The sequence below is a fragment of the Apteryx rowi genome, unplaced genomic scaffold (assembly GCF_003343035.1).
Source record: "Apteryx rowi isolate R43461 unplaced genomic scaffold, aptRow1 scaffold_5, whole genome shotgun sequence".
NCBI classification, from domain to species: Eukaryota; Metazoa; Chordata; class Aves; order Apterygiformes; family Apterygidae; genus Apteryx; species Apteryx rowi.
Window position 1 is genome coordinate 5,933,942 of NW_020450760.1, and position 26,563 is coordinate 5,960,504.

General features: G+C 39.3%; 1 protein-coding gene across 1 annotated transcript in view; it reads left to right on the forward strand.

Moving 5' to 3' along the window:
- Positions 1-4,665: 4,665 nt before the first annotated feature.
- Positions 4,666-26,563, forward strand: part of CLMN (calmin) — a 28,567-nt gene continuing 6,669 nt past the window's right edge. Inside the window, exons 1-10 of the mRNA XM_026079451.1 lie at positions 4,666-4,710; positions 5,572-5,624; positions 6,729-6,769; positions 13,079-13,140; positions 15,750-15,845; positions 17,417-17,500; positions 20,633-20,725; positions 22,035-22,225; positions 24,047-24,240; positions 25,261-25,343. Of these exons, the coding sequence (XP_025935236.1) occupies positions 4,666-4,710; positions 5,572-5,624; positions 6,729-6,769; positions 13,079-13,140; positions 15,750-15,845; positions 17,417-17,500; positions 20,633-20,725; positions 22,035-22,225; positions 24,047-24,240; positions 25,261-25,343 (942 nt within the window). The remainder of the gene's footprint in view (positions 4,711-5,571; positions 5,625-6,728; positions 6,770-13,078; positions 13,141-15,749; positions 15,846-17,416; positions 17,501-20,632; positions 20,726-22,034; positions 22,226-24,046; positions 24,241-25,260; positions 25,344-26,563) is intronic.

Below are 26,563 nucleotides of genomic sequence, written 5' to 3' on the forward strand. Positions count from 1 at the left end.
TGATTCCCCTGTTAAAGATGAGAAGCACAGAGATCATGGAAATTTGCCCAAGGTCTGAGAGGGATTCCTTCATCCATTTAAGCCTTTATTTGAGCCTTTTCTCCTTCATGTTCTCTCTCTATATATTTTTAATAGACTTCTTACTCTAGTATCCATGATTTTCCTAGCAACATGCTGTAATAAAGTCTAAGTGTTGTTTGGCATTGAGAATCCTTTTATTTTTTTAATGATGCCTCAATTTCAAGGTAGCATCATGTGCTTAAAGACTTAGTGTTTCTCTGTTGCTATGCAAGAGGCTGCGTTCAGGCAGTTGTGTTCCTGATTTTTTTTTTTTCTTTATGAAGATTTTATTGTGTTTCTCATCCTGAGGGGAATTGACTGTATGATCATGTTTTAGTTATGACTACAAAATCCTCTGGTCTGACTTTGCTTGTACCCTGTGTGGCTGCTTTGATGAAGCTCCTTGCCATGCACACTGGAGGCCTGCGGAGTCCTTGGCATACTTAATAATGTTTCTCCCTGACCCCCAAATGACCAACACCTGGGGTATACAGACTCAGGTTTTTAAAACCCATGAGTCAGGCCTCAGATTGCTGAAATGTTTGGTTTGCCTTAGGTCATTTTGTACAGCTGTAAAGAGTAGAAATGGTCATAAGGGTTAAGCTTCTCACCTTAAAACCTGCCTGTCAAAACTGAGCAATTGCTGAATACTGTGAGCAAGGCAGGGCACCAACTGATACATGGGAACCCTTGCCATCTGCAAAATCTTTTCAGCTTAAAGCACCATGTGAAGACATAATGGCTCTAATATGGCTCTTTGCGATTCAGGAATGTATGCTTTTTTTGAATAAGATTTGGAAATCATCTGTGAATAGACAACTGTCGTAGTACTAAAACAGCTTTTAAACCTCTGGGTGCTTACCGGTCTGGGCATAGACATGGCCTTAGTGAAGATGATGTCTTGTGATCCTTTGTCTCCCAAAATTGGATGTCCGTGCTTGCATTAGCTTGGCTGATTTCAGTGCTGTTCATAAGAAGGTATTGCTGACTTGCCCACTTCTGCCAGAGGCTGCACACAGGGCAGCTTTCAGAGTACTTTTTTCATATTTTACTGGATTTTCCAGCAAAATTGCTTTTTATTTAAGGAACTCACATGTGTGATCCTGAAAGCAGCAGTGTCCCAGTGTCCCCTTCCATTGCTCATCCATCCATCTCGCATCCCCCCCAAGGAGAACAACAGAGGCTGAATAGCAATTTTTCTGTTGGAGAGCATGTACATACCAGCTCTGTTAAAATCTGCAAGCCTAAAGAAGGTGGGTGCATTATACATTAACTATATTCAGCACATACCAGCAGTCTTGTGTGCTGAGAGTTGCAGGTGTGCTTGTCACAGTGAAAAAGAGAGGCAGAACAGGAGCTGACTGATTAGAGCTTTTTGACTCCTACGGAAGTAGGAATGTTGTCAGTCTTCATGCTCTGCGTTATTCCCATTGCACAACATTCATGGCTTGATGTGGCAAAGGGATTAAAAATGTGAGGAACACACAGTAGTCAGAATCCTGTCCTTCTGGCTTGAGAGACACAAGGCAGTGCAAAAGCAATGTTGGGGGAGAGAGGGTGAGCGAATCTGGTCGTGTTTAGACACATAAGCACTCTTAGGCCAAGGGTTCATGTGCACGGTAGGCCAGCCCAGCTGCCAAAAAGTTGTTTGACGCCTTCTTCGGTGCTGGCTGAACTGTTTGCTAAGCCTCTTGGTGGCAGAGCTGATCTATACTGGTTAAAACGTATGTGAAACTACCCTTTGGCATGACGCAGCTCCGACTGAAGTTCCTCCGAGCACAGACTGCTGTGACTGAATGGTTCCTTCCCTTGATCTCTCTAATACCTTTTGGAAGTGGCTGAGAGCAACCTGAAGCTGGAAATAAAATCATTTAATCATTTGTCATTTAAAAAAAAAAAAAAAGTAGAGAACTCATTCAAAGTGCTGCAGAAAACAGATCTTCCAACAGAAGCTCCCCCCCCCTTTTTTTAAATCTCTTTATTCCCCTTGTGCTATAGAGTGTGATATATATTTGAAGGTCCACCTTTCTCTGGAAAGTCTCATTAGCATTCTTCTTAGTACAAGCTAATACAGCAAATAAAATGGCGTACTTCCCATTTTGAAGTATATCTCTTAAATCCATCTCAGAAGGGAACGTTATGCATGTTGAGCACAGTTCAAAGCAACAGAATACATGTTTTTTCCATAAACAGCTTTTTTTTTTTTTTTTTTTAAGCTTGCCTCTTGGAAAGGTGTGATGCTTGGGAATGTCATTGAGTGTATTAAAGGAAGGGCTTGTCGCATAATGAGTAGCTGGCCCTCTTCTGGTGAGGCCATCCTGGGTCCCTGCTCCTATTCCTTCACAATCCTCCATGAGCCTCTACATTTCAGTGTTCATCACTGTGAAATCAAATTAGACCTGCCCTCAGGGCTGGCCATTCTGGGGTTGTTTGAATTTTCTCTTAATTAGAGATAAAACGCTTGTCCCTGAAGATGTCAGTGCTCCCATTTTCTCATTTGTAATGAGAGAGAATGCTATGTCTTGTGCCTGAGAAGGTGAAAGCCTGATGAGGACATTCACAGAAACAGAGCTTGCTGGGTTGAAGATACTGTGCAAACACAGAGTATGGCTATGTAGTAACAGGTTTTTGCTTGAAATAAGCTTGTCTTGCTATGAGCAATACTGTATGTCAGAAATATCTATCTGCTAAATTCTAAATTCTGTTTCCGAAGATGTCCATAAATAACATAAACACTTGCTTAGAACTTAACCCTAAATTCTTTTGTGTGTTTGCTTTTCCTCCTGGGTGGACATTCCTTGTGGGACATGAAGGAGAAAGTTAATTTTCAGGGTTCCTGCCACATTCTCATTTGAATTTTGAAAAAGAGTTGCAATAAAATAAAGAAGTAGAAAGGTTGCTGTTGTCCTGGAAGTTACAAATGAACTATTTAATGAAAGAGTCATAGGCATGACAGTGTTAGTATTGAAGATGCATGCAGTGTCTACATTTCCTAGTGCTCTGGTCTTTTCATGGCTTTGTTTTAACACCAGAGAATGGTACTATTTTAGTTTTGGATTCTCAAAGTAACACAACCACTATACAAGTTTCTTTTTCTTGGGTTTTCAGTCTGACAGTTTTGCTGAAACCTGACTTCAGGTGTACAGCTAAAAATACGGAGTTCCATCCAGAGCTTCAGTCACTTGAGGGCTACGTTGACACATTTTGGGAAACTGCTAAAAAGAACTGGGCTCCTAAGCACTATAGCAGGCCTCAATCCAAGCTCAGTCCATGGTGGTATGGTTTTGTCTGACACCTTCTGGTTTTGATTAATGCGTAAACTCTGCCAATGCTATTTCTGAATGATCTTCACGCTTTATAGCCTGGTTTCAAAGCCTGCTGAAGCAAATGAAAGGCTGCTACTGACTTGAGTTTAAACATTGCTTCCCATAATCTCTTCCAGTCAGGGAGGCAGAAGTCTCCTGTTGTACTTCATCTTATTTTCTTTATGGGGAAACTGGATAACACTGTCTATAATAATACCCAGGACTGCCAACTCATAGTTCCCTGTACTGTCTAAAGCAATGCTCACCAGCGTACAGAGGGGCACAGGCTTTCTGTTTCAGTGGTCCATGAAGCCTGGGTTATGGTCAGAGAGGGGCCTGTAGTCCAGAGTCTCCTGGGGGCAAGCTACGACTGACTCAGCTGAGTAATCCATGTTGGCATCCGTGATCTGCCCACTGCTGCTTCTATGGGAGCCATCCTTTTCTTAGAAAAATAGGTGCAATTCTCTTGAAGCATGCTTCCTAAAAGGTCTTTTAAGATATGGCAATTCTTTTGGAGCGTCCACTGGTCCCCGTTAGGTTCTTGCCTTTTATGATGCATTTGAAAATGGACCTTTATTGTAGTTCAGCTTTTTAGCCCTTATATTCTAACTCTGGCAGGCTACACTCTGGCTTCATCCATTTTTAAATTGCAGTTGCTGAGTGGCTGCTCTTGTGCTCTGAGATGCAGCATATTATGCTGTAACTCCAATCTCTTACTATTTTTTTTCCCCTCTATTTCTCCAAGAATGGTCTCCTGCCGTCTACTTCAGACCACATGTCTGGCCCACAATGGAGAAAGCATCTGCTTAGTCCTCCAAAGCCACAGGATTTTGTTCTAATTAATATTAATCTCCATCAATCTCTTCAACCTTTGCTCTTAGAGTTGCATGTACTTCTGCATGATTCTAATGTTCATTTGACCACCATGCTCCTCATTCTGCTTCTGCTGTTGTGCTGCTTAGTGGCTTTGATAAAAGACATTAAAGGGAGGAAGAAGTGGAGGAAATGCAGACTGCAGTGTGATTATGTAGTTCCTTCACTAGGGAGATCTCTCCGAGCTGCTAGGCCACTCCCTTTCCTGAGTATATCTGTAGGTTTTGGCCTGTGCAGTGGGTTAATCTTTTGGGGCTTTAATACTGTTTTTGCAGTACTGCACATGTATGATTGAGTTTTGCTTGCTTCTTTTTTGCTTCTGGTCCTCTTCCTAGCACTGTGGTGTCCTGTTTGGAAGGCTACCATAAGCATCTTTTGGTTTGAATCATAAACCAGCTGGGTGATGTCCCCAGATTGTTTGGGGGCAATGGGGAAAGCAGAAAAGAGAAATCCAGAAGTCACTGGAGCTCCAGTAGGCAATTCTTTGTGATTTCATGGCTTCTGAAAAGTAGTTCTATGTCATGCCATGTCTGCAGTAGCCTTTCCCTACCTGATTTTAGAAAATGAAACTACTGTCTTCTAAGTACAGGTTTCCCACAGTTAAAGGCAAATTCCAAACAAGATTATATGTCTCTGGCAATTGTCTCACAAGCGCTTCGGTTCCATCTTGCAGTACTTTGAAGGTACTGGTTATTAATTGCGAGAGTTCGAATTTTGCTTTCCAGACTGACTCCTGTAATGCACTTCGGGAAGCTGCTCTGGAGATTTGTTTTAAATTAGCTGTATTGACGGCCTCCTGTGCCTGCGTTCTCTTCCTTCTACTCACAAATTCAGTTACAGTGTTTTTAAATGCATAAAAGTGCAGCTAATCACCAGCCTGTTAGCATTAACTGACAAATATAGGAAGCAGTGGGAATCTGGGCACACACTAGCTCTGATCTGTCTCTGATGTCAAGAAGTATCCCTGACACGTAGTGTGGGTTTTGTTGGGTTTTTTTGCTCAACTCAAATTATTCAGGCTTTGGCACTGCTGTCAGAACTGATGTAAAGCAGACTATCTTGTTGCATTTCAGTTTTTGATGTCTCAACAAGACAATCCAGCCAGAAGGATTTTTTTCTTCTCTGGAAAGAAAAAAAAAAAAAGAATGTTTCCCAGGCTAGACATTCTAGGTTTGCCATAACAAGTAAGTAATTTATGATTCTGTGATTTTATTTGGTAAAATGCAGAGGAGTGGAGATGGAGCCAGACTGGACTTTGGTTGAGAGTTACTGCCTTTATTTGGTTGAGGTAAGATGGCTTCTGGAAGCTGTTGTTCTTTTCTCTTCTTCTTAGATGCTACAGGATGAGCACAGAGATCTTCAGTTAGGAGTGGTATATAGATATGAGTAAAATTGGTACAGATATTGGTATAAGTACCAGTGTTCCTCATGTCAGTGGAAGGGAAACAGCTGTGGCAGTGTTGGTAAAATCATGTTTGTGTGAAGTTGATTCAAGAGTCATTCTTCTAACTAGCAACAAGTCAGGACTAACTTGTTCCTGGCTGAATGCAGTGACTATAACTTTGTTATTTTCAGAAGCTCACTCCTGACTTATCTTTGAGCAGACCTGATATACTCAATTAGGTAGAAAAGTTTCAAAAAGAGGTTGAAGTTGAAGTTAATCATTGACCTCTAAAGCAGAGTTTAGTACTTGACCAATGGCAAAGCTCTAAACTGAGTGTTGGACATTCAGCCCACCACACAGCTTGGGACCTAAATACCCCAAAGAAACATCAGTAATCCTAGGAGATGAACCATTTGTAAAAATCAATACTCGTACAGCAGAAAACATTGGAACACAGTGAACCCTAGGCCAGAAGAAACTCTTGGATCAAGTCTTTTGAAATGTGCAATGCTCCTATATGGCCATTGCTGGTAACAGCAAATCCTGTCTATCTTCATGCACAAAAGGAGGTATTGAGCTCCTTGCACAGCATGTAATATGCCACACCAAAAGGTGGTGTGCACAACTGGAGAAGTCTTGTGCTGGATCAATGCTTAAATTGCTTGTTAGATTAACATTTCCAAAACCGTTGAATTTAACCCAATTACTACTCCATTTGGTCCAGTCACATTCCCAGGAAACGTTGATGTCTGTGTCATTCAAAGTGTTTAGAACAGAATTGCATCTCTTCTTGGCAAATGTCAAGTTCTGTTTAATGAGAGCGTTCCTGGTATGTAAATGAGAAAATTTGTTAATTTGTTCAATAACAATTTCCATGCTTATAAAAAGTCATCAGAACAGAGATGTTTACATTGTGGTTGAAGGGTACGAGGAGGGGGATCTTTACCATCTGCCACTACCAAATTACTTTTCGTGGGCGAAAATAAATCTCTCTCGCTGGAAGCTATTTTGGTCATCTCTAATAGTGGTATTTTATATGGGACTTTTCTTCCAGAGCATAATGGAGTTTACAAGTAAATTCATCTATGTAATGCTGTGGTAAGAAGAACATCCATCTCAGACATTGTGAGGATTGAAGTACTAAGAGGTTTTTTTTAAGAATCTCATATTCATCCTTCAGTATTTGGTCAGTGTGTGTAATCCTACCACATGAGATATACCAATTGCAGCAGTAAATATTTTGCTGTAACCAGAAATTGAACTTTAAAAGAAGCCTGTTTAACTGCAGCTAATGAAAATCTAATGCCTGAGATCCGGTGATGTTTGTATTCTGCAGTGCCAACCTGAGTTTTAAAGAATTTTGAACCAGTAAGACTCAGACTCTGCAACTTTGATGGAACAAAAAAGCCTCAAGCTTTCAACACCTGCCATAGAAATTTAATAAGGACCCTAATAAATGAGTCAGTTTCAACAAACAATTAACTTAACAACCTCATCTGGAAGGCTTAGAGGCCCTGTTTCATAGGAGGTAACTTGAGAGCAGTCTCTATGTTATATAGTGTAGTTGATGTTTCCTTCAGAAAACCAGAGTTTTTAAGATTTAATATTTCATGTGCTCTAAATTACATCAAATTGGCATATGGTACACAACAAAGTCTTTAACCCCTATATAGATCAGAAAGAAATTTTATATTAATCCTTTAAGCTGTTTGGGGGTTTCTTAAGCACAAGGAAAATACACAATTCCCAGGAATTCAGAAGCTTATAAAATGACTTTTTTGGGCTATTTGGATAAAATTATTCTTTATGCTCTGATTATGCCATTAAAATTCACACTCCTACAAATATGAAGCTTTTCTTGTAAGTACTGAGTGCTTACTGAGTAGTATAGCTGGATTCCACCATATAGATGTGAGGCATGTGTTTTCCTACATGTTGTCTTATGTCATACTATGAGCTATTTTTTCAGCTACTTACAAAAATATATATTAGAAATTAAGTCTCAGAGGGTACACAGTTCATTGTGTTTAATGTAACTCTGTCTTCAAATGAACCAGTCACAGGCAGAAAGTTAATTGAACTTCTTCCTGCCCTACTTCACACATCTCATCTTAAACTCTCCATTTATTTTGCTATGAGTTGCTTTCTCCCACCCAGCCTCCCTTTTTCTCTCTTTTTTTCTCTCGCCTCTTATCACCCTCCCCATGTAGGATTTGTTACTTCTTGCACATCACCTGTCTTTCGTCTGCCCTCCTCCTTCTGCCTTTTGCATGTGACCTTTATCCCCTGTATTGAATTTGAACACTGAAAGCTCTCCTGGACAAGGATCTGTGCTTCTTTATAGATCTGATGATATGCTATTATCTAACATCAACATCCTATATCTAACGTCACACTGTTCATTGTAAATAAAGTCATATCCCTTATTTGCCAAGATGACGTGTACAATTACTTGCATCTGCATAGACAAAAATGGTAGAATAGCATACTAGGATTCATGTGTCTCAGCTGCTCTGTATACAGAAGCTTATTAGATGCAAAACTGAGTCAGACATCACCTCTTTTGGTGGTTTGACAGTAATTCAACTTGGCTATTCAGTGCCATCAGTCCGTGTCTTTGTATGCACCAAATTAAAACAAAAACTATGGCAATTCTCAGCTAACAATATTGCTGGTAGCCTTATTATTATGTGTTAAAAAAAAAAAAAGATGGGCTTTCATGTCTGGAAACACTCTCTGCAGTGTTTGAGACATAGTAGGGCAAGGAGGCTTGGAACATTGTGGGCAGCAAATGTGCAATTTTAGATAAAATTGATTTTTAAAGATGTCAGTCTGGCTTCCTTCATGAACATTAAATTAACAGAGAAATTAGTATTCAAACCTGATACTATGATGAACAAGTAATCATAAATACCTAGGCTGAGTCACAGGGTGAAGCCCGATTTAAAATCCAGTTTTTATTTAATTTAGTGCCCTGGAGCTTGGGTGGTTTGAAAGGAGACTGCTGTTCATTGGAGACTGATTGATTGCTTGGCTGTGCGAGTTGAGTTTTTGGAGTGAGGAAGGAGGAAGTAGAGGAATTTGCATTCCATTTCCAAAGACTTAGGGTGTCTGAAACACATGTTCCATTTTGGAGTTAGGCTAGCCAATGAAGTATTTAAATATGATACATTTGCCCATATTTTTGTTGTTGTCGTTTAATGAGAAGTGCTAATTTCTCCTGATCTAAGATCTTGGCAGGTGCCCAAACTCTTGACCTCCAGAGCCAAAAAGGATACGAGTTGGTTCTGTGGTGGCAAGTGGTTATTGATGCAGTGGATGTGGCATGATTCTCCTGGCAAGTTATTACTTCTGAAGTCAAAGGCAGGCAAAGCACCCTCTTTCACAGTTAGATGGCCAACGCCTCCATTTCCCTATTGAAAACTTGCCTAATGTTAATAACGTATATCTTATATAGAGGTTATAATCTCTGGTAGAAACTAGGAAGCTGGCTTTTGTGCATGTTATAAAACTAGTAGTTAAAGAGATGTCTTGAAGGGAAGTTGTAAGTGAATCTTAGCCTGTTATGAAGATTTTAACATCATCTGCTAATGATATCCTGGCTGAAATGCTAATAGCTGTGGAGGCAGATTTAAGTGACCTTCTCCTTTGCTTTGGGAGTAATATCCATGCATGCAAATCAAGCAGTTTTCTGAAGCTATGAAATTAGATGCAGGCAAGTGCTCCACTCAACTCATTTTCCACTTTTCATAGTTCCTCAATATGCCCAGCCCCATGGTGGTGTGTCTCAGAGGATTATTCATAACCAGTTCTACAACAGCAGAATAAACACTATTTAAAAGTGAATCAATATTTGCTATCTTCAATTTGTTGTTGAATGTAGAGACTGTTGGGGGATTGGCTTCTTGTGGTATTGCAACAAAAATGGCCTTTGAGGAGAGATGTGAAGGAAGAAGAAGTGGCACAGAAGTGAATGCCTGAGCAATTTCTAGGCTGGTAGGGAAGGAAATAGTGCCTTGAAGGGAACGAGCTGAACTTACTTTTACTGGTTCATATTAGCTTAGCCTTGAATTTGTCCAAGTGGTCTTTAAACTAGCTTAGTTTTATTCTGTGACAGATCAGTTTCCTTTGCCAGAAGATTTGACAAACAAGAATATGTATCTTTGTGACTCCTTATTTGCAAACTGGCTTGGGTGCACATATTGTGACCAAACCAAATTCTGCTGTCCTCTAGGATACAGCAGTGAGGCAGAGATGTGCATAGGCTACAGTAGGCTCCTCAGCCTACCAGCACACTTTTTTCCCCGGTAGGGTTTTCTTCCCCAGTAAATTACTGCAGCTAATACCTGTGCTGTACCCGTGTACTTTGATATAAATACTGTGCCCTTGCAACACCTGAGACCAGGTTGTGAAACCATGTTGCATTTGAGATCATTGGAAGAGTACTGCAGGCCCAGTTTCTGTGTGGTGGCAGAATTTCTCTTTGTATTTTTAATTGTCTCTTATGTCAAGGGTGAGCTGAGCTTAACCAAAATGGCAATTTCTAACTTTTTACTACCTTCTTGCATTACATCTTTGAATTCAACCCTCACAGCAGGCATCCTTCTTTTCCAGCATAATGCACTGGATCTGTGTGCAGGCCAGCCATATGGTGTGTGTAATTATTATTTTATAATGGTGTTATTGCTCTCTAGCTGCCCAGTAGACCCAGTGCAGTTTCAGTAAACTATATACAACAGGGTAGGAACTTTGGATTTGAATGATTTTCTACACTTTTACACAATAGTAGGTGTGAAGGAGAAAAAAAGATTCCATTTAATTTATAGAAACTGTATAAAGTTTATAGAGTCTCTACAATCCTCACAAATGAAAAGGTTGTGGAGAAGAGAGGCTGTACCAAAACTGGGAGGTCCACAAAGCTAGAGAAGAATAACAGTTAAAGGTACACATCAATAAATACCTGTGCTGCACTTTTCCCATTAACTCTCCAGTCAAGCATATGGACTGCATTAGGGGTTTGTCTGCCTTAGGGATTTTTATAAACACATTTCCTCCCCCTTTCTCCTCCCCTTCTAGTTACTATTGCTTTAGACTATTGCAGAATCACAGTGTCTGCTCTAGGTCATTGCTCTTACCTGGAAGAGTTTGTTTGCTGTAGAAATGTTCACTGAGCAGCGTCAGAAAACTGTGTGTATATGCATGTGGTTTCCTGAATGTGTCTGGGGTTTTTTTGGTGCATGAACTTCCTGAAGCGGTAATACCAACCTGGCTTGCCCACCCTTTCAGGCATATGTGCAACTCTAATTTGCATTGATGGCAGAATTTCTGCAGCAAAATTAAGAGCCAATATGTGCTCAGTTTTGTGGGTAGTCTGTAAATAAACACAGCTCTCTCTCGCATCCTTATTTACCCTGAAATTTAAGATTGCCAAAGGGATTGGTGAAAAATAGGCCCTCACTGAAACCAAGCCTCTGTTGAAATTAGAAAACATTTATTTCGCTTCCGTGTACCCTTCTGTGTTTTCTCTTTGATTTTGGTCGACAATGGAAATTTGTATAGCCAGCCCATTTTACAAGACCTCTGGTCCTCCCTGAAACCTAGCCCTGCCCATCTGAGCAGTCCTGAACATTTCAGACTAGTGTAAGAAAGAGGTGGCGTGAGAAGGAGGTGGCCTGTTCTTCCACTGATAGTTCCTGCTCGTGTTCTGCCTTCTCCTTTGCACCAGCGCATGTATTTAAACAAAAAGAAGCATATCTGGGAGTAGATCTGGCTTAACATTAACTTCCACCCGCCCTCAAAGGTTAATTTTAAAACAGATCAATTGTCGAAGTTATGCCCTTCACTGTGTGCGACACATAACACTTGCACTGTACAGATGTGTGTGCGCGAGTGCACAGAAAGCCTGTTCTGGGGTTGGGCTGCTGAAGGAAGGGAAGCTCTCGATAGATGTGACACAGCTCTTAATCTATTGTATTTTGAAATTTGTAGGTAGTAAATGCTGTGGTTATTTTACTGATATTCTGGAGCCCTAATGTAATTTACAATTTCATTTGTGGAGCGCTGTTTCAAATCTGTGCACATTCTTTTAAAACATTTTAAAAGAAAAGCCAACAGCAATAATTAGTTTGGCATTTTCCATGTTTTCTATAGCACTTAAAGGTTAATGACTTTTTTTTTTTAATCCAATCTTACATAAAATCAGGTTTTACAGGAATAAGGGGACTTAAAAGGCCTGAATGACTGTCAATGACAGATGTAATTCATGCTGAAAGCTCTATTCCAATACATAAAAATAAGGAAAACAATTATATATATGATTAGAGGCTGCTGACCCTTGAGTTAAAATGATCAAAAAGAACAATATTAAAATTTGATTTACGGAAGCTACTACTTAGCCTATAATTAGCCTGACCAATAAAAACAAGCCAGACTTTTACAGAATGTGATTTCCCAGTAGGTAGGTTAGGTATTTTCTTATGGCTGAAGAAACATAAAACGGTTTTAAAATGTATTTGGTATGTTCTTTGAGTAAATTGAAATACAGCATATAACTAGTTTTAATGCTTTTTTGTTCGTGAATTGCCAGATTTCCTTAATTCAAGTGAAATTTGAGAACCACTTGAGAATAATTGTCTCTAAAATGAAATATTCTTCAGTCTACTTCATTTATATTAAATGTATGTGTTACTCTTTTATATTAGAAGGCAAATGAAAGTTGGTCAGAAATATGATTCCTCTTGCACTTTTGTTCTAGTTCACTATGGAAATGGATTCAGGAAATGGCACATGTGATTAAAAACTCTTCAGCTGGTACAAGAGTTATTTGTACAGCACCTAGCGTACAGCACTTCTGGCAAGGAACAAGCGCTCCTTGTCTTATTGCAATATAAATAAAATAATTCTTTGATGTAGGGACTGGGAATTTTGATTTAAAATGCACTAGTTAGAAGATGGGGAAGATTTGAGGAAGCTTTTCCATTTGGAGGCAAGAAGACAAAATTGTCGTGTTGACTAATGTGCTCCTGTTTCATGGTGTGTGCGAGTAAGTACGCTGGAATCCACACAAGCCCAATTTGCATGAGGGTGTCAGGGCAGTAGTCCTGTAAATGGACAAACAAGGGTCAAACTGCTGGCTCAGAGTCTAACATCATTGGAGAGCTGTGCACACATAAATGTTCACCTTTTAAATGCTACATTGAAGATTGCAAACCTAAGAGAGATTTTTTTCCACATACTTTAAAATGTATCTGCAAATGGATAGATCATGTCTGGGCAAAGAAGCGCAACAGAACACCATGGCTCAACCTTATGTCTCCTGATCTAGATGGAATACATTTGCTTTATTCACAGGGCTCTCATGACTCCTGGCTTTTTGTGCATGAGTTTTTGAAATTTGCAATAAGCTTCACCTCTCCTGGAAACTAAAATGCTGTCTTTGTGTTTCTGTTATTTATAGTGGAACGGGAAAATGTACAGAAGAGGACCTTTACCAGATGGATAAACTTACATTTGGGAAAGGTAAGACTGACAAATGGTCTTGATAGTCAGGTACAAGGATACACCAATAGACAGGCTGCAGTTAACTCCTTTTAAAATCAACGTAGTTGGAATTTGGAATCAAAGTTGACTAGTATGCATATGTGGAGGTCTGGAGGAGAACAAGGGGAATCGGAAAGCAGGTTTCTGGGTAATGAAAATTGCTTTTCAGGTGCAATGTATGCTTGGCTGGTTTTAGTTCATCTCAGATATACGTACGTACCTAATGCTACTGGGTGTTATCATGAGGCTGTAGAATTTACCCACAAAAGATCAAATGTGGTTCAGGTTGCTCTGAGGTGATGATAACTATGTTATTCCCTGGACTGGAAGTTCTAGTATTAGAAGCATCACGACCAAAGATGTACTGTTCTTCAGATCCTGGCTCAGTCCCAAATCTCCAGATGGGAAAAAATAATTCTTTGTCATTCATTTTTCTGGGGCCTGTATAATGAGATCTTAACATATCCAGCTATGTTAGAGAACTAATTTTTAGACTTCCCAGCATACTTTTAAGACTTAATTGTTTCTTAATCTCTCCTGTATCACACCATAATATGACTACTGAACCTAATTTACTATTCCTATTGACAGTAGGTAAGTACTAACTCACACAAATAGTCTGGCATCCAGAGAAGGGCTGTCCTGCTGATGAGGATGAGAGGATTGCAGAAAAAAATTGTTAATACTGCTGACACAGTAGCATTGCTTAGTGCAGGGTCAAGGCATGAGACCAACGTACAGAACTTGGACTGGAGTTCAGGCTTCAGAGTGCCTTTAATATCTGTGGCTAAATTTCATGAAGTACAAATTGGGACTAAGTTTGGGCTGTAAGCTGACTCTCAGTCTAGGCCCTTTACTTCTTGGGAAGTGATTGCGTGTCAGACATGGTAAAGCAAAAGGCTTTTAGAAGAAAGGCATCACATACGTAGATGTTTCAGTCCACTATTCTGCAGTGTCTGTTGCTGAAGAAATGAAAGGATCCTCTTAAATCTCATTGGAAAATGAGAATAAGGCTACTTGGTAATGTTTTGACTAGCAATTGCTCCCAAAGGTCTCTCAGAATGAAGAAAGTGTTATGTGATTCCTTCATGAATCAGGCTCTAGAGCTTTAAACAAACTGCAATTTTGAAAGCTGTCGAAAAGGGTTGTCAAATGTATGACTGTGAAAAAGGCCTTTAATTTACAAAAGGAATTAGATCATGAAAAAGGCTGTAGGGTGCTGTTAATTCTGCCATGCCAAGCATGTCAAGTCTTAGAGACTTTGTGGGCATATAAACTGTTTTCTCTGGGGTGCATACATTTTTTTTCCTCTCTGATGCAACACAGAAAAATGCTTTTTTGAAGGAAGGGTAAAAATCTGCTGATGATATTACTGTTTTTGCTGGAAGTGTCACAGTAAACACATCCATGTAAATAATGAGAGTGTTGCTAAAGCTCTTTCTAATCACAGGAGATTCCTCAAGGACACCTGCTGAGAAAGTTTGCTTCTGCCTTTATTCTCAAAGAAGCACTTCTTGCAGAGTTGCTTCTTTTTTGTAAAGGCAGGAGTGAAGTCTTCTTCCTGTACTTCTTCAGGAACATTTTGTGGTGTGGTGTGTTCCCTTTTGGAACAGACCGTCCCATCTGAGTCTTCTTTTGAGAGGAGCTGGCTCTGCTGGTTGTGGGATAGTTGGGAGTAGTCTGCATCTTGCAAGTTCTGGTGGTTCTTGTTTTAAGTTAAAAATAAATAAATAAAAAAGGTTGAGTTTGGAGACTTTGAGATAGATTATTAATCTTGAAATGAGTGGGGCTTTTTTTCCTTTTGCTATGGAGTATTGTTTAGTACTCTTGGCTAGATGCAAGACTAAACAAAAATGTGTAGTCCCAGGTTGCCAGAAGCTGTGCTTAGTTGAACAGTAGTGCATTGCCCAACTAAAGGCAAAAGGTCTTGGCTCTTTAGAGACACATGAGTGAGTGACACCCGACCAGAAGGTAATTCCTGCATCTGAGACTACCTCTAATGGCTAAGTTAATTTGACTGTGTGCCTCGCAGTGCGCACATCATCAGACCCCTCTGTGAAGTGAGGAGATGGTTTCATTTGGAGGAGTTTGCTGAGAAGAGAGAGCCACAATGTAAGAAGCTGCCATTTAAAGTACTTTAAAAATACTTGGAAACAGAGCGGGACCACCAGAAACTTTACAGACAGAGGAAATAATAGAATATTGTGGCCAGCTTGATCTCAGTCTTGTTTCTTTCCACATAAAGTGGGATTCATGTCTGCTGGAGCTGTCCTAGTCCGAGGGATCAGTATCCAACCCTTGGGTGCTCAGTACCTAGGCAGGGTCTTTTGGATGAGATTCTGTAATGTAAAGTCTGGAATAACTCCCTGTCTGATCTCAGTTACATGAGTACTCATATCTCAGTTTCAGCTTAGTCATACCTAGGACAAAACTGCTACTGATGTGAAGAAAAGTGGGTCCTTTCTTCCTGCAGCTTAAGATTAATTTCTAGTATGTCTCTTGTAAAATTCTCCTTCTTACTCTCTGAAATAATGGTGACCTACCAAGCAATGCTATTTTAAGGGCTACCTGATTTCTTTTCTTCACAGTGCAAACCTCCTCTGAAAGTGAAAGATTTATTTATTGATATACAAGATGGCAAAATCTTGATGGCTTTATTGGAAGTCCTGTCAGGACAAAAGCTGGTATGTATGGGGGAGAAACATGCATTAGTATGGAGCTCTGTGTGTTCCAGGTAACAACATATGAACATTCAAGGAACAAAGGAGAAATTGGTCCAGCGTCTTGGGCATAATAAGAAGCATTTCAGCAATTCCACTGTGATTTCCTTATGTTGTAGTCTCATGTCCTGAGCTGCAACTTAGGTCTCCAAGGAAATATATAACAAGGAGGTGAAACCAGTGTGTGATCTGTGTAAATGCTTTTACCCCTTCCATTTTTTTAAGGCTTAACTTATTAATGCTCACATATTTCACTGGGGGATCATGCAAGTCACTTTACCAAGGAAGAATAAATTTGCTGGGTTTAGTTGTATTATTTTTTTAATCCATAAATTGTATTTCTATTTTGTCTAAGATAATTACAACACTTAATAGGTTTGCTGATGCTTGGTGATTTTGTTTTGTGTAGTTGTTAGTTTAGTTCTGGTATCTTGGCTCAGATTTCTCTAATCTTACTGATATGGTCTAAATTGGAAGGGCACAGTTGTACATATCAGAATCTTTTTTTCTCCATCTTTCTTCATTAAAGCTGTATAAAATGCCACAGGCCAGAAATGGAAACGTGTGCAAGTATAAGCGACCATTTACAGTTGACTTAAATGTTTTCTTTCTTCTTTAACTTTGTCAGCAAATACTCCCTTCTGTGTGTGTACCACACTTCTTTTTGGGTAAGAGGAGAGACTTGCTCTGCAGCCCTCTTACCACTGCAGATGCACTTGTAAATAACTGGTGATGCTCCACAGTGGCCGAACTGTCTGCATACTGCAACTTGAATACCCACTGAATGTGGTCATGCGTTCAGAACCACATATTTTTTAATATTAATGTAGTCTGAGGAAGCTGTGGCAGAAGCAGCAATACCTCCATGTGCATTCACACAGACTGGCATTGGAAGCCAGGCTGGAAAGGAATTAGAAGGGGAGACGCATCATGGCAAACTCTAGTCTATGAACTGGACAATCAAGGAGGAGGGCAAGGAAGGAGGGAAGGTCAGCTGGCCAAACTTGTTGCACTGACAGTTAGCTGTTTCTACACAGCTAGGAAAAAAAACAACAGTGTGCCAAAGTGGAATTGCAGGGAGACAGGCATGCAACAATTCTGTGTCACTCCGCCAAAGCGAAGGTTTCTGCTTCCCACTTTCCTGTATCTGCTAGCAAAACTGCTCATGCTTCCTCATTAGGATCATTTAATTTAATTCAAGACAAAAAAAAAATCTATTATTATAAATTTTCAGCGAAGTTTGATCCTGTGACTGAACGTGGTTAGGGAGTGATTACATAATTAATCAAGCTGGGAGATCTAAAAGAGTGATAGCATCTGGAGAGCAGGGAAATTGGTTGCTAACCCTGTTCTGCTACAGCCAGGGCAGGTCATGTAGTTGAAGCACTTCACTGATCAGAAAAGATGGCAATACTTTTATATAGATAGATTAGATTTTCTCAGCTTTTCTTTTGGCTCTGTGTTTGTATTTTTTTAAGCTTTATGTGATGTGGTGAATAATTCTATCATTTTTAAAAACTCTTATTTTTTTATAGATGCATGAATACAAATCTTCAACCCATCGCATTTTTCGTTTGAACAACATAGCCAAAGCACTTAAGTTCTTGGAGGACAGTAATGTGAGTATTTCCAGAGCCTGGTCTTAATTTCTTCACTCAATATGTTTTGCAAATATAATTAACTAGCCTAATGCACAGCATGTACATAAGAGGAATGTACTGTCTGAAAGAAGTTGTGACCTTAAGTTGTTACCTTAACAGCAAGGCTGAAAAGCCACATAAAAATGCACAAGGAGAACACCTACAGAGTCTAAAAAACAAGGATTATATGTTCAGTTTATAATGTAAAAGTTCAGCAGGATTAAAGGATCAGGAACCCAATATTAAAAGAAAATAAAAAGAAATGCAAGTAATCTTTATGGAACTGGGTCTCAGTGGCATGACTTCAGTTACTTCAAAGGTAGATGACTTTCCTTCCTTTGATTAGAGGTATTTTCAGTATTACAGATCATGTGTATATCTGGTAAACTGCTGCTGCAGCTGAGCATGAGTCAAAGGCAAAAGAAAATTACATCTCAGAAAATGACATAAATGCATAATTTCTGGAATCAAAACCCTATAAGGGTATAATTTTCCTCATAGTCAGTGTGGCAGTACTGCAACATCACTGACTGAAGAACACTTCCTAAAAACTGACACAGTTGTAAGTGACAAAGCAAGATCACAGCCCATAGCTTGAAATGATTTGATCCTTATCAATTTCTCCTGCTAGAGCTTTCTTCCAAAGCATTATGGATGTGTCCTGTGTCTTGAAAGGTCTCTGCTCGTAAAGTAATAGTGTCAAGATAAGTCCCAGCCATATGACATGACTCCTTTACATGGTATACCCAGATCTTTCAGAATGAGAAAACTAATATTGGACTATGCCCTACAAAGGACCACGTATTCTTGCTATACTGAAACTTCTTTTATCTAGAATCTGAAATACAGTCTTGCTTCTCCTCTTTTCTCAGCTGGGAAGTGACAGCAACTAGCCATGGCTTTGTCAGCTGCTATTGAAATACACTGTTTAGTAGAAATACTCTGGCTGGTTTCTCAGCCATTGCTGTTGCTGCTAATTTCCTGCTTGGGAACCTTCTCTTTAAGATTAATTTCTGACTATTTATTCTGCTCTCATATGAATATTAGTGACTGCTTTGACTTGTAGGAAGAAATATCCTTCTAAATATGGAGTGGTTGGACAGAGACTTGGCTAAAGCTCTGTAGATTTAAAAAATAAGTGCATGAGTTCCATGTGCACTAAATTTTGGCTCAGGAAACAAGAACATCAGAAAATGCCTTGTCATTCAGTCAGCATTGCCACCAATATCTTCCAATGGCAGTACACCAAGAAGCCATAGGCCTGGGACAGGCCAAATTAATGTGGAGTTAGGGCATGTCCTTTTAAATGATAGTACTCCTTTATGTTTACCTGTAAAAGAATCATCTTGTGACCTCTGCTCTGTAGACAGGAGTAACAAATAATATCAGATAGATAACAAAAGATAACAAAAACTTCTGTTGTGTGTGTGTGTTTTTATGTCATACATAAAAAGAAAATGACAGCTTTTAAAACAAATAGTCTTTTTAAAGAGTAGTTGCCTTTGGAAAATCCACAAGTGGGGACTGATCTGCCCCTAAAAGCATAGCTGTGCATATCCAGCTAGAATTATTGAGAAATAATTTATAAGCTCTCAAATTTCTTAACAGTTTCCCAGTTGATGCTTTCCACCCAAATCCAGTTAAGACACACTGGCAGATGAGCTTTTTCCTCTCTGTTGATCAATACACTGTAGAGCAGCTGCTCTTGGGTTTTACGAGCCTGTGTGGTTGCCAGGACCTCGCCAGGTCACAATCTGGAAACTCGCCACACATGGGCCAGGCAGGAGGAGGTCTCCTTGGACACAGTCAGCCTTTTAATTGGTAGTGCTAAAACAACTACTTTTTAATAAGTTTTTTGGTTTCTTAAGAGTAAGCAGCCAGTATTTTATAGGCTATCTCTACTGGGATGTACTGACAAATGTAAGCAGCAGTGAAAGAACTGAGTTGACATTGAGAACAGCATAATGTTAAGTGTCATTTGCTCAACTGCTATTAAAATGCAGTCGGTCTTAAAGGTTTCCCCAGCCAAATATTTTGGAACTAGTAAGAAAAGCTGAACCTTGAAGTACAACAGCTAGAGGTGTCTTCTTGCTAAGACTGAAAATTGTTCTGCAAACCACTAGATAAAAGGTTATTTTGCTCTTTCTTTTTTTTTTTTYTTTTCCAGTTTGACCAAACCAGTTAGTGAAGGGTGGCAATGAAGTGTTGGCAAAATGCCTTGGCTTCCAAGAGCTTCAGAGTTAGATATTAAACCGCAGTGGGTGGAACCTGTCAATATGCACTTGTGTGGAATTGGGGCAGCAGGGTAAAGCACTGCTAAGTGATTCATCATGTACAGAATTTCTAAGTGATAGATAGGCTGTATACTAGGCTTTAACTCAGTCTGGGTGTCATTTGCAGTATTGACAACTTCCTTGCTTCCTCCCTCTACCATGACCTTTGCCAAAAACAAGTCTGTGTTGTCTAAGTGAATAACATTCTGGTGTTATCATGTGAAAGAAAGCTCAATGTGGGAAACTCTAGAATCTGCTTGGATTAGGCAAACCTATCCTTTGCTAACTGATCTCGTCAGAGCTCTGTGACAAGCTGTGTAAAGTGAGATAAGCAAGGAGATAAGCAAGGAGAAAGGAGATACGTAATGAAACAGAACTAGGCAGATCTTATTAGGATTTTAATTTTTATAAGAAGTGACTTCAAGTCATGTCCTCTTCCCCAGAGTTTATCTGTATTCTGTCCAACCTGTCCAAATTTTGCAACATTCCAATACCTTAGGCTAGATGAAGACAGGAGGCATATCTCTGCCCTCTACATTTTAAGAATAGGATGTACTGGAGGGGGCACCATCTTGTTCCATGTTTGGAGGAAATGCATTTCTGCTCTTGAGGATGCAGAAAGGGGGTCACTCCTGTTCCACAGATCATGCTAAAGGCTTAAGATTAGAGTTCAATGAGCAGAATGGGCTGTGACCAGGGCAAATTACCATTAACACAAGCTTTTGGACTGATTGGTCTGTGGCAGAAGTGTTCTGGACACATTCTACAGTCTCAGTACAAGCCAGTGAATTTTATGCATTTACACTGTTTCTTTGAATTATCTCTCTCTCTTCTACAGGTAAAACTTGTTAGCATTGATGCAGCAGAAATAGCAGATGGAAATTCCTCTCTGGTACTTGGACTAATATGGAATATAATCTTGTTTTTTCAGGTAATAAACTTGAATACTTTAATCAAAAGTGATTTATCTTCATAGTATTAAACTATTCTGGCTGAATACTGCTTTTTAAAGTTGATTTTTAACCCTAAAGAACACCTTTCAGCTCGCTAAACCTGAGTATTTCCTCCTAATCTACACTAATTTTATACCTGCAGCTGCTTTCATTTTAGTTTATTGGAATTATTTTGGTGTAAATAAGAGACCATTTAGCCTCTAGTTGTTTTACTTTGACCAGAATTAGAGCTTCAAATTGCTCCTTTTCCTTTTTTCCTGTGCCTTCTCAACATTCCATTTGAGATTCCCTGGATCTGAACCAAATTCTTGCATTTGGTTCCAGGTCACAGTTTGTTTTCAGTAACCTTTTCTGGATTTGGTCCAATATGGTGGGCAATTTCATTTAGCATCACTGATCTCTTGAGACTTACTCAGCGTGGCAGAAATTCACCACTGATCTAGAGGGTCAAATAAAAGATCTTAAAGGGCCTGAAGTTTTGGAACTGATAAAACTGAATTAAATCTGAAATCTTACTTAGCCCCAGTCTTAGTCAGATTAAAACTGCTCCCAAATTTACGTGTGTTTTGAAAAGGACCTTCTAGACAATACCCAATACTAATGAACAGGGAGAGATGAAGGCGTTGTGCAACTGTTGTAAAATAATGTGAGGCTCTAGTGCTCTTTTATTCTCTTGGACTCGACTCTAAACTGGCTATAGGTTTGAAAAACAATCTCTATCTGCAAGCTGAACTGTATCTGTCTGTGGCTGAGCACTTCAAATTACCCAGTGCTGCACAGCACCCATTTGGCCAGAAGGACTCACGAGGAGAGGTGGCAGCAAAGGGCATGAGGGACCTAAAAGCAGCATAGTCAATAAGTTGGATCAAATATCAATGCTGACCAAGGATAGGAGTGCTGTTGCAGGTCACAGTTTCTTGACTAAAAATGTTTCACTCAATGAATTTTGTTGAAGAGAAAGAGTGATTTTGGTTAAATTCACTTTTCTTTCAGGAACATGGTTTTTTTTGTTTGTTTGTTTAATATGAATTTGTTCAGTTCAGTTTTATCTGATAATCTTGCCCTTTTATGTCTCCTGGGGTGGCCAGCTGGGCTGCTGCTGCTCCTGGCTCTTAGGTCTGTGCAATAGAAGTTGAAAGTTACAGTGAACAGTCCTATAATTACCTCTTAAAGTTCATTTATGGCCTGTTATCTTAAAAGTATGCTAGGCTGCCTGAAAACAAACATTCAGTTCTCTATTGGCCCTGTGTTAAATTGGCGTGCTGCATGTTTCATCTTTTATTGCAGATTAAAGAACTCACAGGCAACCTCAACAGGAACTCGTCCTCTTCCAGCCTGTCGTCCGGGCCCAGCGGGCCGGAGTCGGACACGTCTCACCCAAGCACTCCAAATGTAGAGAGAAACATGTCTGTTACAGTGAAAGATCAGCGAAAAGCCATCAGAGCCCTTTTAACCTGGGTTCAGAGGAAAACCAGAAAGTAAGTTAGTGAACTGTCATAGAAAATTGTACTTTACCAGCTGTCCTTTTGAAGCCGAAAGTCTTCTCTCTCTCCTGGCTAATGTGTATATTACCGTGAACTGGGGGGGGGGTGTTATTTTTTGTTTGTTTTTTGTTTTTTCTTTTACATTTGAAGTTTGCAGGCGCAAACTGCAACTGGGTATATAACTATGCACGTGCGTCTAAAGAGACCATCTGACCTTCAAGCTGTGTACGTTGCTGGATTCATGATTTGAGTGTTAAATGTTAACTTGCACTAATGTGCTTGGCACTCTCTAAAACAGATTTGCTCTCTGCTCCTCTTACCCCTACCCCTGACTTTTCTGCAATCTATTAGGTATTTTGTGCTACTTAGAGGGTAGGCCTAAGTAAGGGTTGAACTGAAAACAAAAAATATTGGAAGACTTTAAGAATGCCTTCTAAGTTCAGCAGCAGAGCCAAGAGAGCTGCTCTGTGCGCTCTAGAGTGCTTTGAAGGACAAAGTTCATATTACAATTCCTGTTTCCTCAAATTTGAGAAGGGAAGGAATTGAATCTTTGATTGCTTCTTGTGAATGTATTACGTTTTGGGAACATTCCTTTGACAAATATGTCCATCTCTTCTCTAATAAAGAACACAATCCTTTAGCCAAAGCCTTTTGTGTTAGAGTACAAGGCAGAGTTATTGTCAGGTTAAAAAACTTTAACATAAGATGTCCTATAGTGCATGTGTAAATGCTTTGCCTGTATTTTACCTATTATGTGAAGGAATGACTTCCAGAGGCTTTTAAAGAGCTTGGGCCAAACTTACACAAGTTGGATAGCTGGATATTTGGTATTTTTGTCTGTTGACAGATTTATATGCTCAAATTTGCTTGTGAACACAAATACTCTGTGTATAGTGTTGAGGATGCAAATTTACTTCTTAAATACTTAGTCCTGTGGGCCACATCATCCTTTGGTTGTCTCCAGTGAAGCTGAGGTGCTCGTTATGCAGATAAACTTGTCCCACTGAGATCTGCAGCTAATTGCTGCCAAAGCAGACTGCAGAGGAAGCACAATCTTAGTCCCAAAATAAAGCTGATAATATCATTAGTGGGAAGGTGGCACGAGGAAAGTGAGGACCAGAGCAGTAAAGGCCATAGACTTTTTCAGTCTAGTCTAATGGTGCAAATTGAAAATAAATAATAGGAGAAAAACTGATTTTGCAACTGCTGTATTAAAAACATAACTTGATCATAATCCTTTTATCCAATGACCTATATGGAATTTTCTATTCTGGGGCTGTATTTCATTGCAAGTGTGGTCATCATTTTTTCCTCCAAAGCTTTGGGCACCTAACACACTTGTGGTTTATACATATACTGGCCCCATTTGCATTTGCAGAGCACCATTTTCTGCTATAGAAGGCCAAGTACACAGAGATGTGAATTATTTATGCTTATGTTTTTAAATACTTAAGTGTTGGCAGTCTTCCCAAGATATTGCATTAAAATGCTGGAGCACCACAGAATCGGGAATCAGACAGACATTTGGTTTTGCAAATGTTAAATGTGGTTGCTGAGTACTTGAGAGCTTTGTTTTTACTAACTACTTCCTACAAGCAGGTTTATGTCTGTTGTTAGCCATACTGATTCAGTTTGTGAATCCTTGTGTTTTATGAAAGTATTTTGTGCTTTTCCATATCCAAAAAGATCTCAAATGTGACTGGTGTAACTCAACAACATTACCTGTATCTTTCAGGAATCTTTGAAAATGATGAGTGCCTGTACTTTGTATTTTATAGCACAACTCTCATGTAAACTGTATGTAATTCCATTTAGATATGGTGTTGCAGTTCAGGACTTTGCCAGCAGCTGGAGGAGTGGCCTCGCTTTCTTAGCTGTCATAAAAGCAATAGATTCTACATTAGTAGACATGAAGCAAGCACTGGAGAAATCAGCTCGGGAAAACCTGGAGGATGCTTTCAGCATAGCGCAAAATAAGCTTGGTGTTCCTAGGCTCCTAGAGCCAGAAGGTAAAACACTTACATCAGCTTTGTTGGGTAGTGTTCAAATTATAATGAATTCATGAATATTGCATTGTTATACCTACCAAAAAGCTCCCAGTGATTAGGTTGCTGATGTGATCAGTGTGTTGTGCTGATCGATAAGAAAGAGAAAAATGAATGGGTCACTGGCCTGTAGTCCTGTGCCTCTAGTCATGTTTGTAAGCTACTTGGGGCAGAGATCTTACCTTAGTTTTAGCTATACACACTGGTCCTGGTTAATAAGTAGATGCTATGTGATATCTGCATCACTAGCAGGCATTAACTGGCATCCTGATGTGCTGAGAGGTGTCTTAGTGCCTTACCACCATTGCATAATGCCTACAGTCTACAAAGACTAAATATCACTCCAGGATGAAATGTATGACTGCCATACCAAGGAAAATGGGTAGATACCTATTCAAATGTATTTGCATGTCCCAGTTATTCCTTTACAACATGCATATATGTGCAAATATAGAAATATACATAAATATAAGCATATATACTATACATGTGCTTATAAATATATATATAAATGGAGCTGCTTCTTGCAGTGTTTTTTCCTGCACTCTGTTATGGTGTTGGGCCTTGATTTTTATAACTGAAAGCACAGTTTGGTTATTTGTGCTTTCATGGATCACCTGTTAGAAGAATGGGCCRTCCCGCTAAAAATAAATCTCTGTGCTGTCCTCAAGATCACTGTCCAGTGACAGCAACATATATATGCTGTAAATGGAAGTATCCAGGTGGATGAAAAGTGACYCTGATTGAAGTTCAGTATGCATTTGGAAGTGGGAAAAAAAGTGGTGTGAATGAGATGGAGAGAACTCTTTAGAATGCCATCAGTAGTGAAAAGGATTCCACCTTTCTGGTCTTGTCAGAAAAAGATGCGTGTCTGTAGCTGTTAATTCTCTAATCATGAAGGCAGGACAAATGTCTGAAGGTCTGTCCCTCTGGAAGCCTGTTTTAAAGCACTGTGGGCTAAGTACTTTGTGACTATTTCCATAGATATAATGGTGGAATCACCTGATGAACAATCAATTGTGACGTATGTGGCGCAATTTCTGGAACACTTCCCAGAGCTGGAAGGGGTACGTGTTTACTCTTAGGTTGTGTCATTTTTTTCATTGGCTTTGGTGTACTTATTAAAGTCAGATATTGTTGTGTTCATCTTCTAGGTTTTCTTTCTAAGCTATTTAAAATAAACTACATATTCTGTTTTAATTTTTCACATTTTTGTCAGATCCAGTCAAATGGGCATTCATTGGGGATTGCTAAACTGCTGTAGGTAGAACTATGCATTTAAAAATTTATGTCCAGTCATAATTTTCAGAGGTTACATAAGACTCTACTACTTTTCAGAGGTTAAGTAAGACTTTATTGCTTTGGCATATTAACCTCAGAGTAAGGCTGAAGTTTATCCCTTCATCTATGGTGATTTGTTGGGCTTTGAATTTTTTTGACTTCTATCTTCTCAAGTTTGAGGGCCACAATCAATCTGAATTTAGCAGATATTGTGTCAGGCACAAGATATCAGAGGTTGAATCTTGTCTGTACAGCAATCAAACACACTCATTATAAGAAGTAAATTGCAGCTTAAAGGGTGAGAACTTTAATGTGGACTTTATCAAAAATAAGGAGTCCCTTTTGAGGAGTAGGCCTCAACAGGGACTGGTAAAGGCCTTTTGGAGATACAGAAGATAAACTTACTGAGAAATTAAAAGATAGGAGACAGAAAACTGGAGGAAAAATGTGAAATATCAGGACTGGGGAAGAGATCTACATAATTTGAAAAAACATTTTGGATGCTGATTGTACTTATAAACCTAGTTCAACATAATCTTTTTTGGTTTGAAAGGGTTCCCAGGGGACTCAGTGTCCATTGAGTAGCTGGGTAATCTTTTGTGCTTGAGTACATGCATATACATCATGGTTCATACATTAAAGTTATTTCATCTCATTTGTTGACTGAAGGTTCCAGTTGGTATACGTTTTCTAGCTGATAAAATCGGTGGTCATTATTAGAGTCATGGGAATTAAAATTATTGTAATAATCTATTTAAGATTATTATTTTGGGTGAGCATTAAGATTTATTGGCATTAAGACTTGTGGGCATTTTAGTGGACAAAGAAAAAGCCTACATATGTGTGTGTGTGTGTGTGTGTATAGTGTGTGTGTATTTATATGTCTGTATATAATAATAGTCATATTGGAATTGAATAATCGAACCAGTAGATTAGTATGTTTCACAGTAGATTTATTGGACTTGTTAGATTTATTTTATTCCCAGGGTTTGGGATTGTGTCAAAA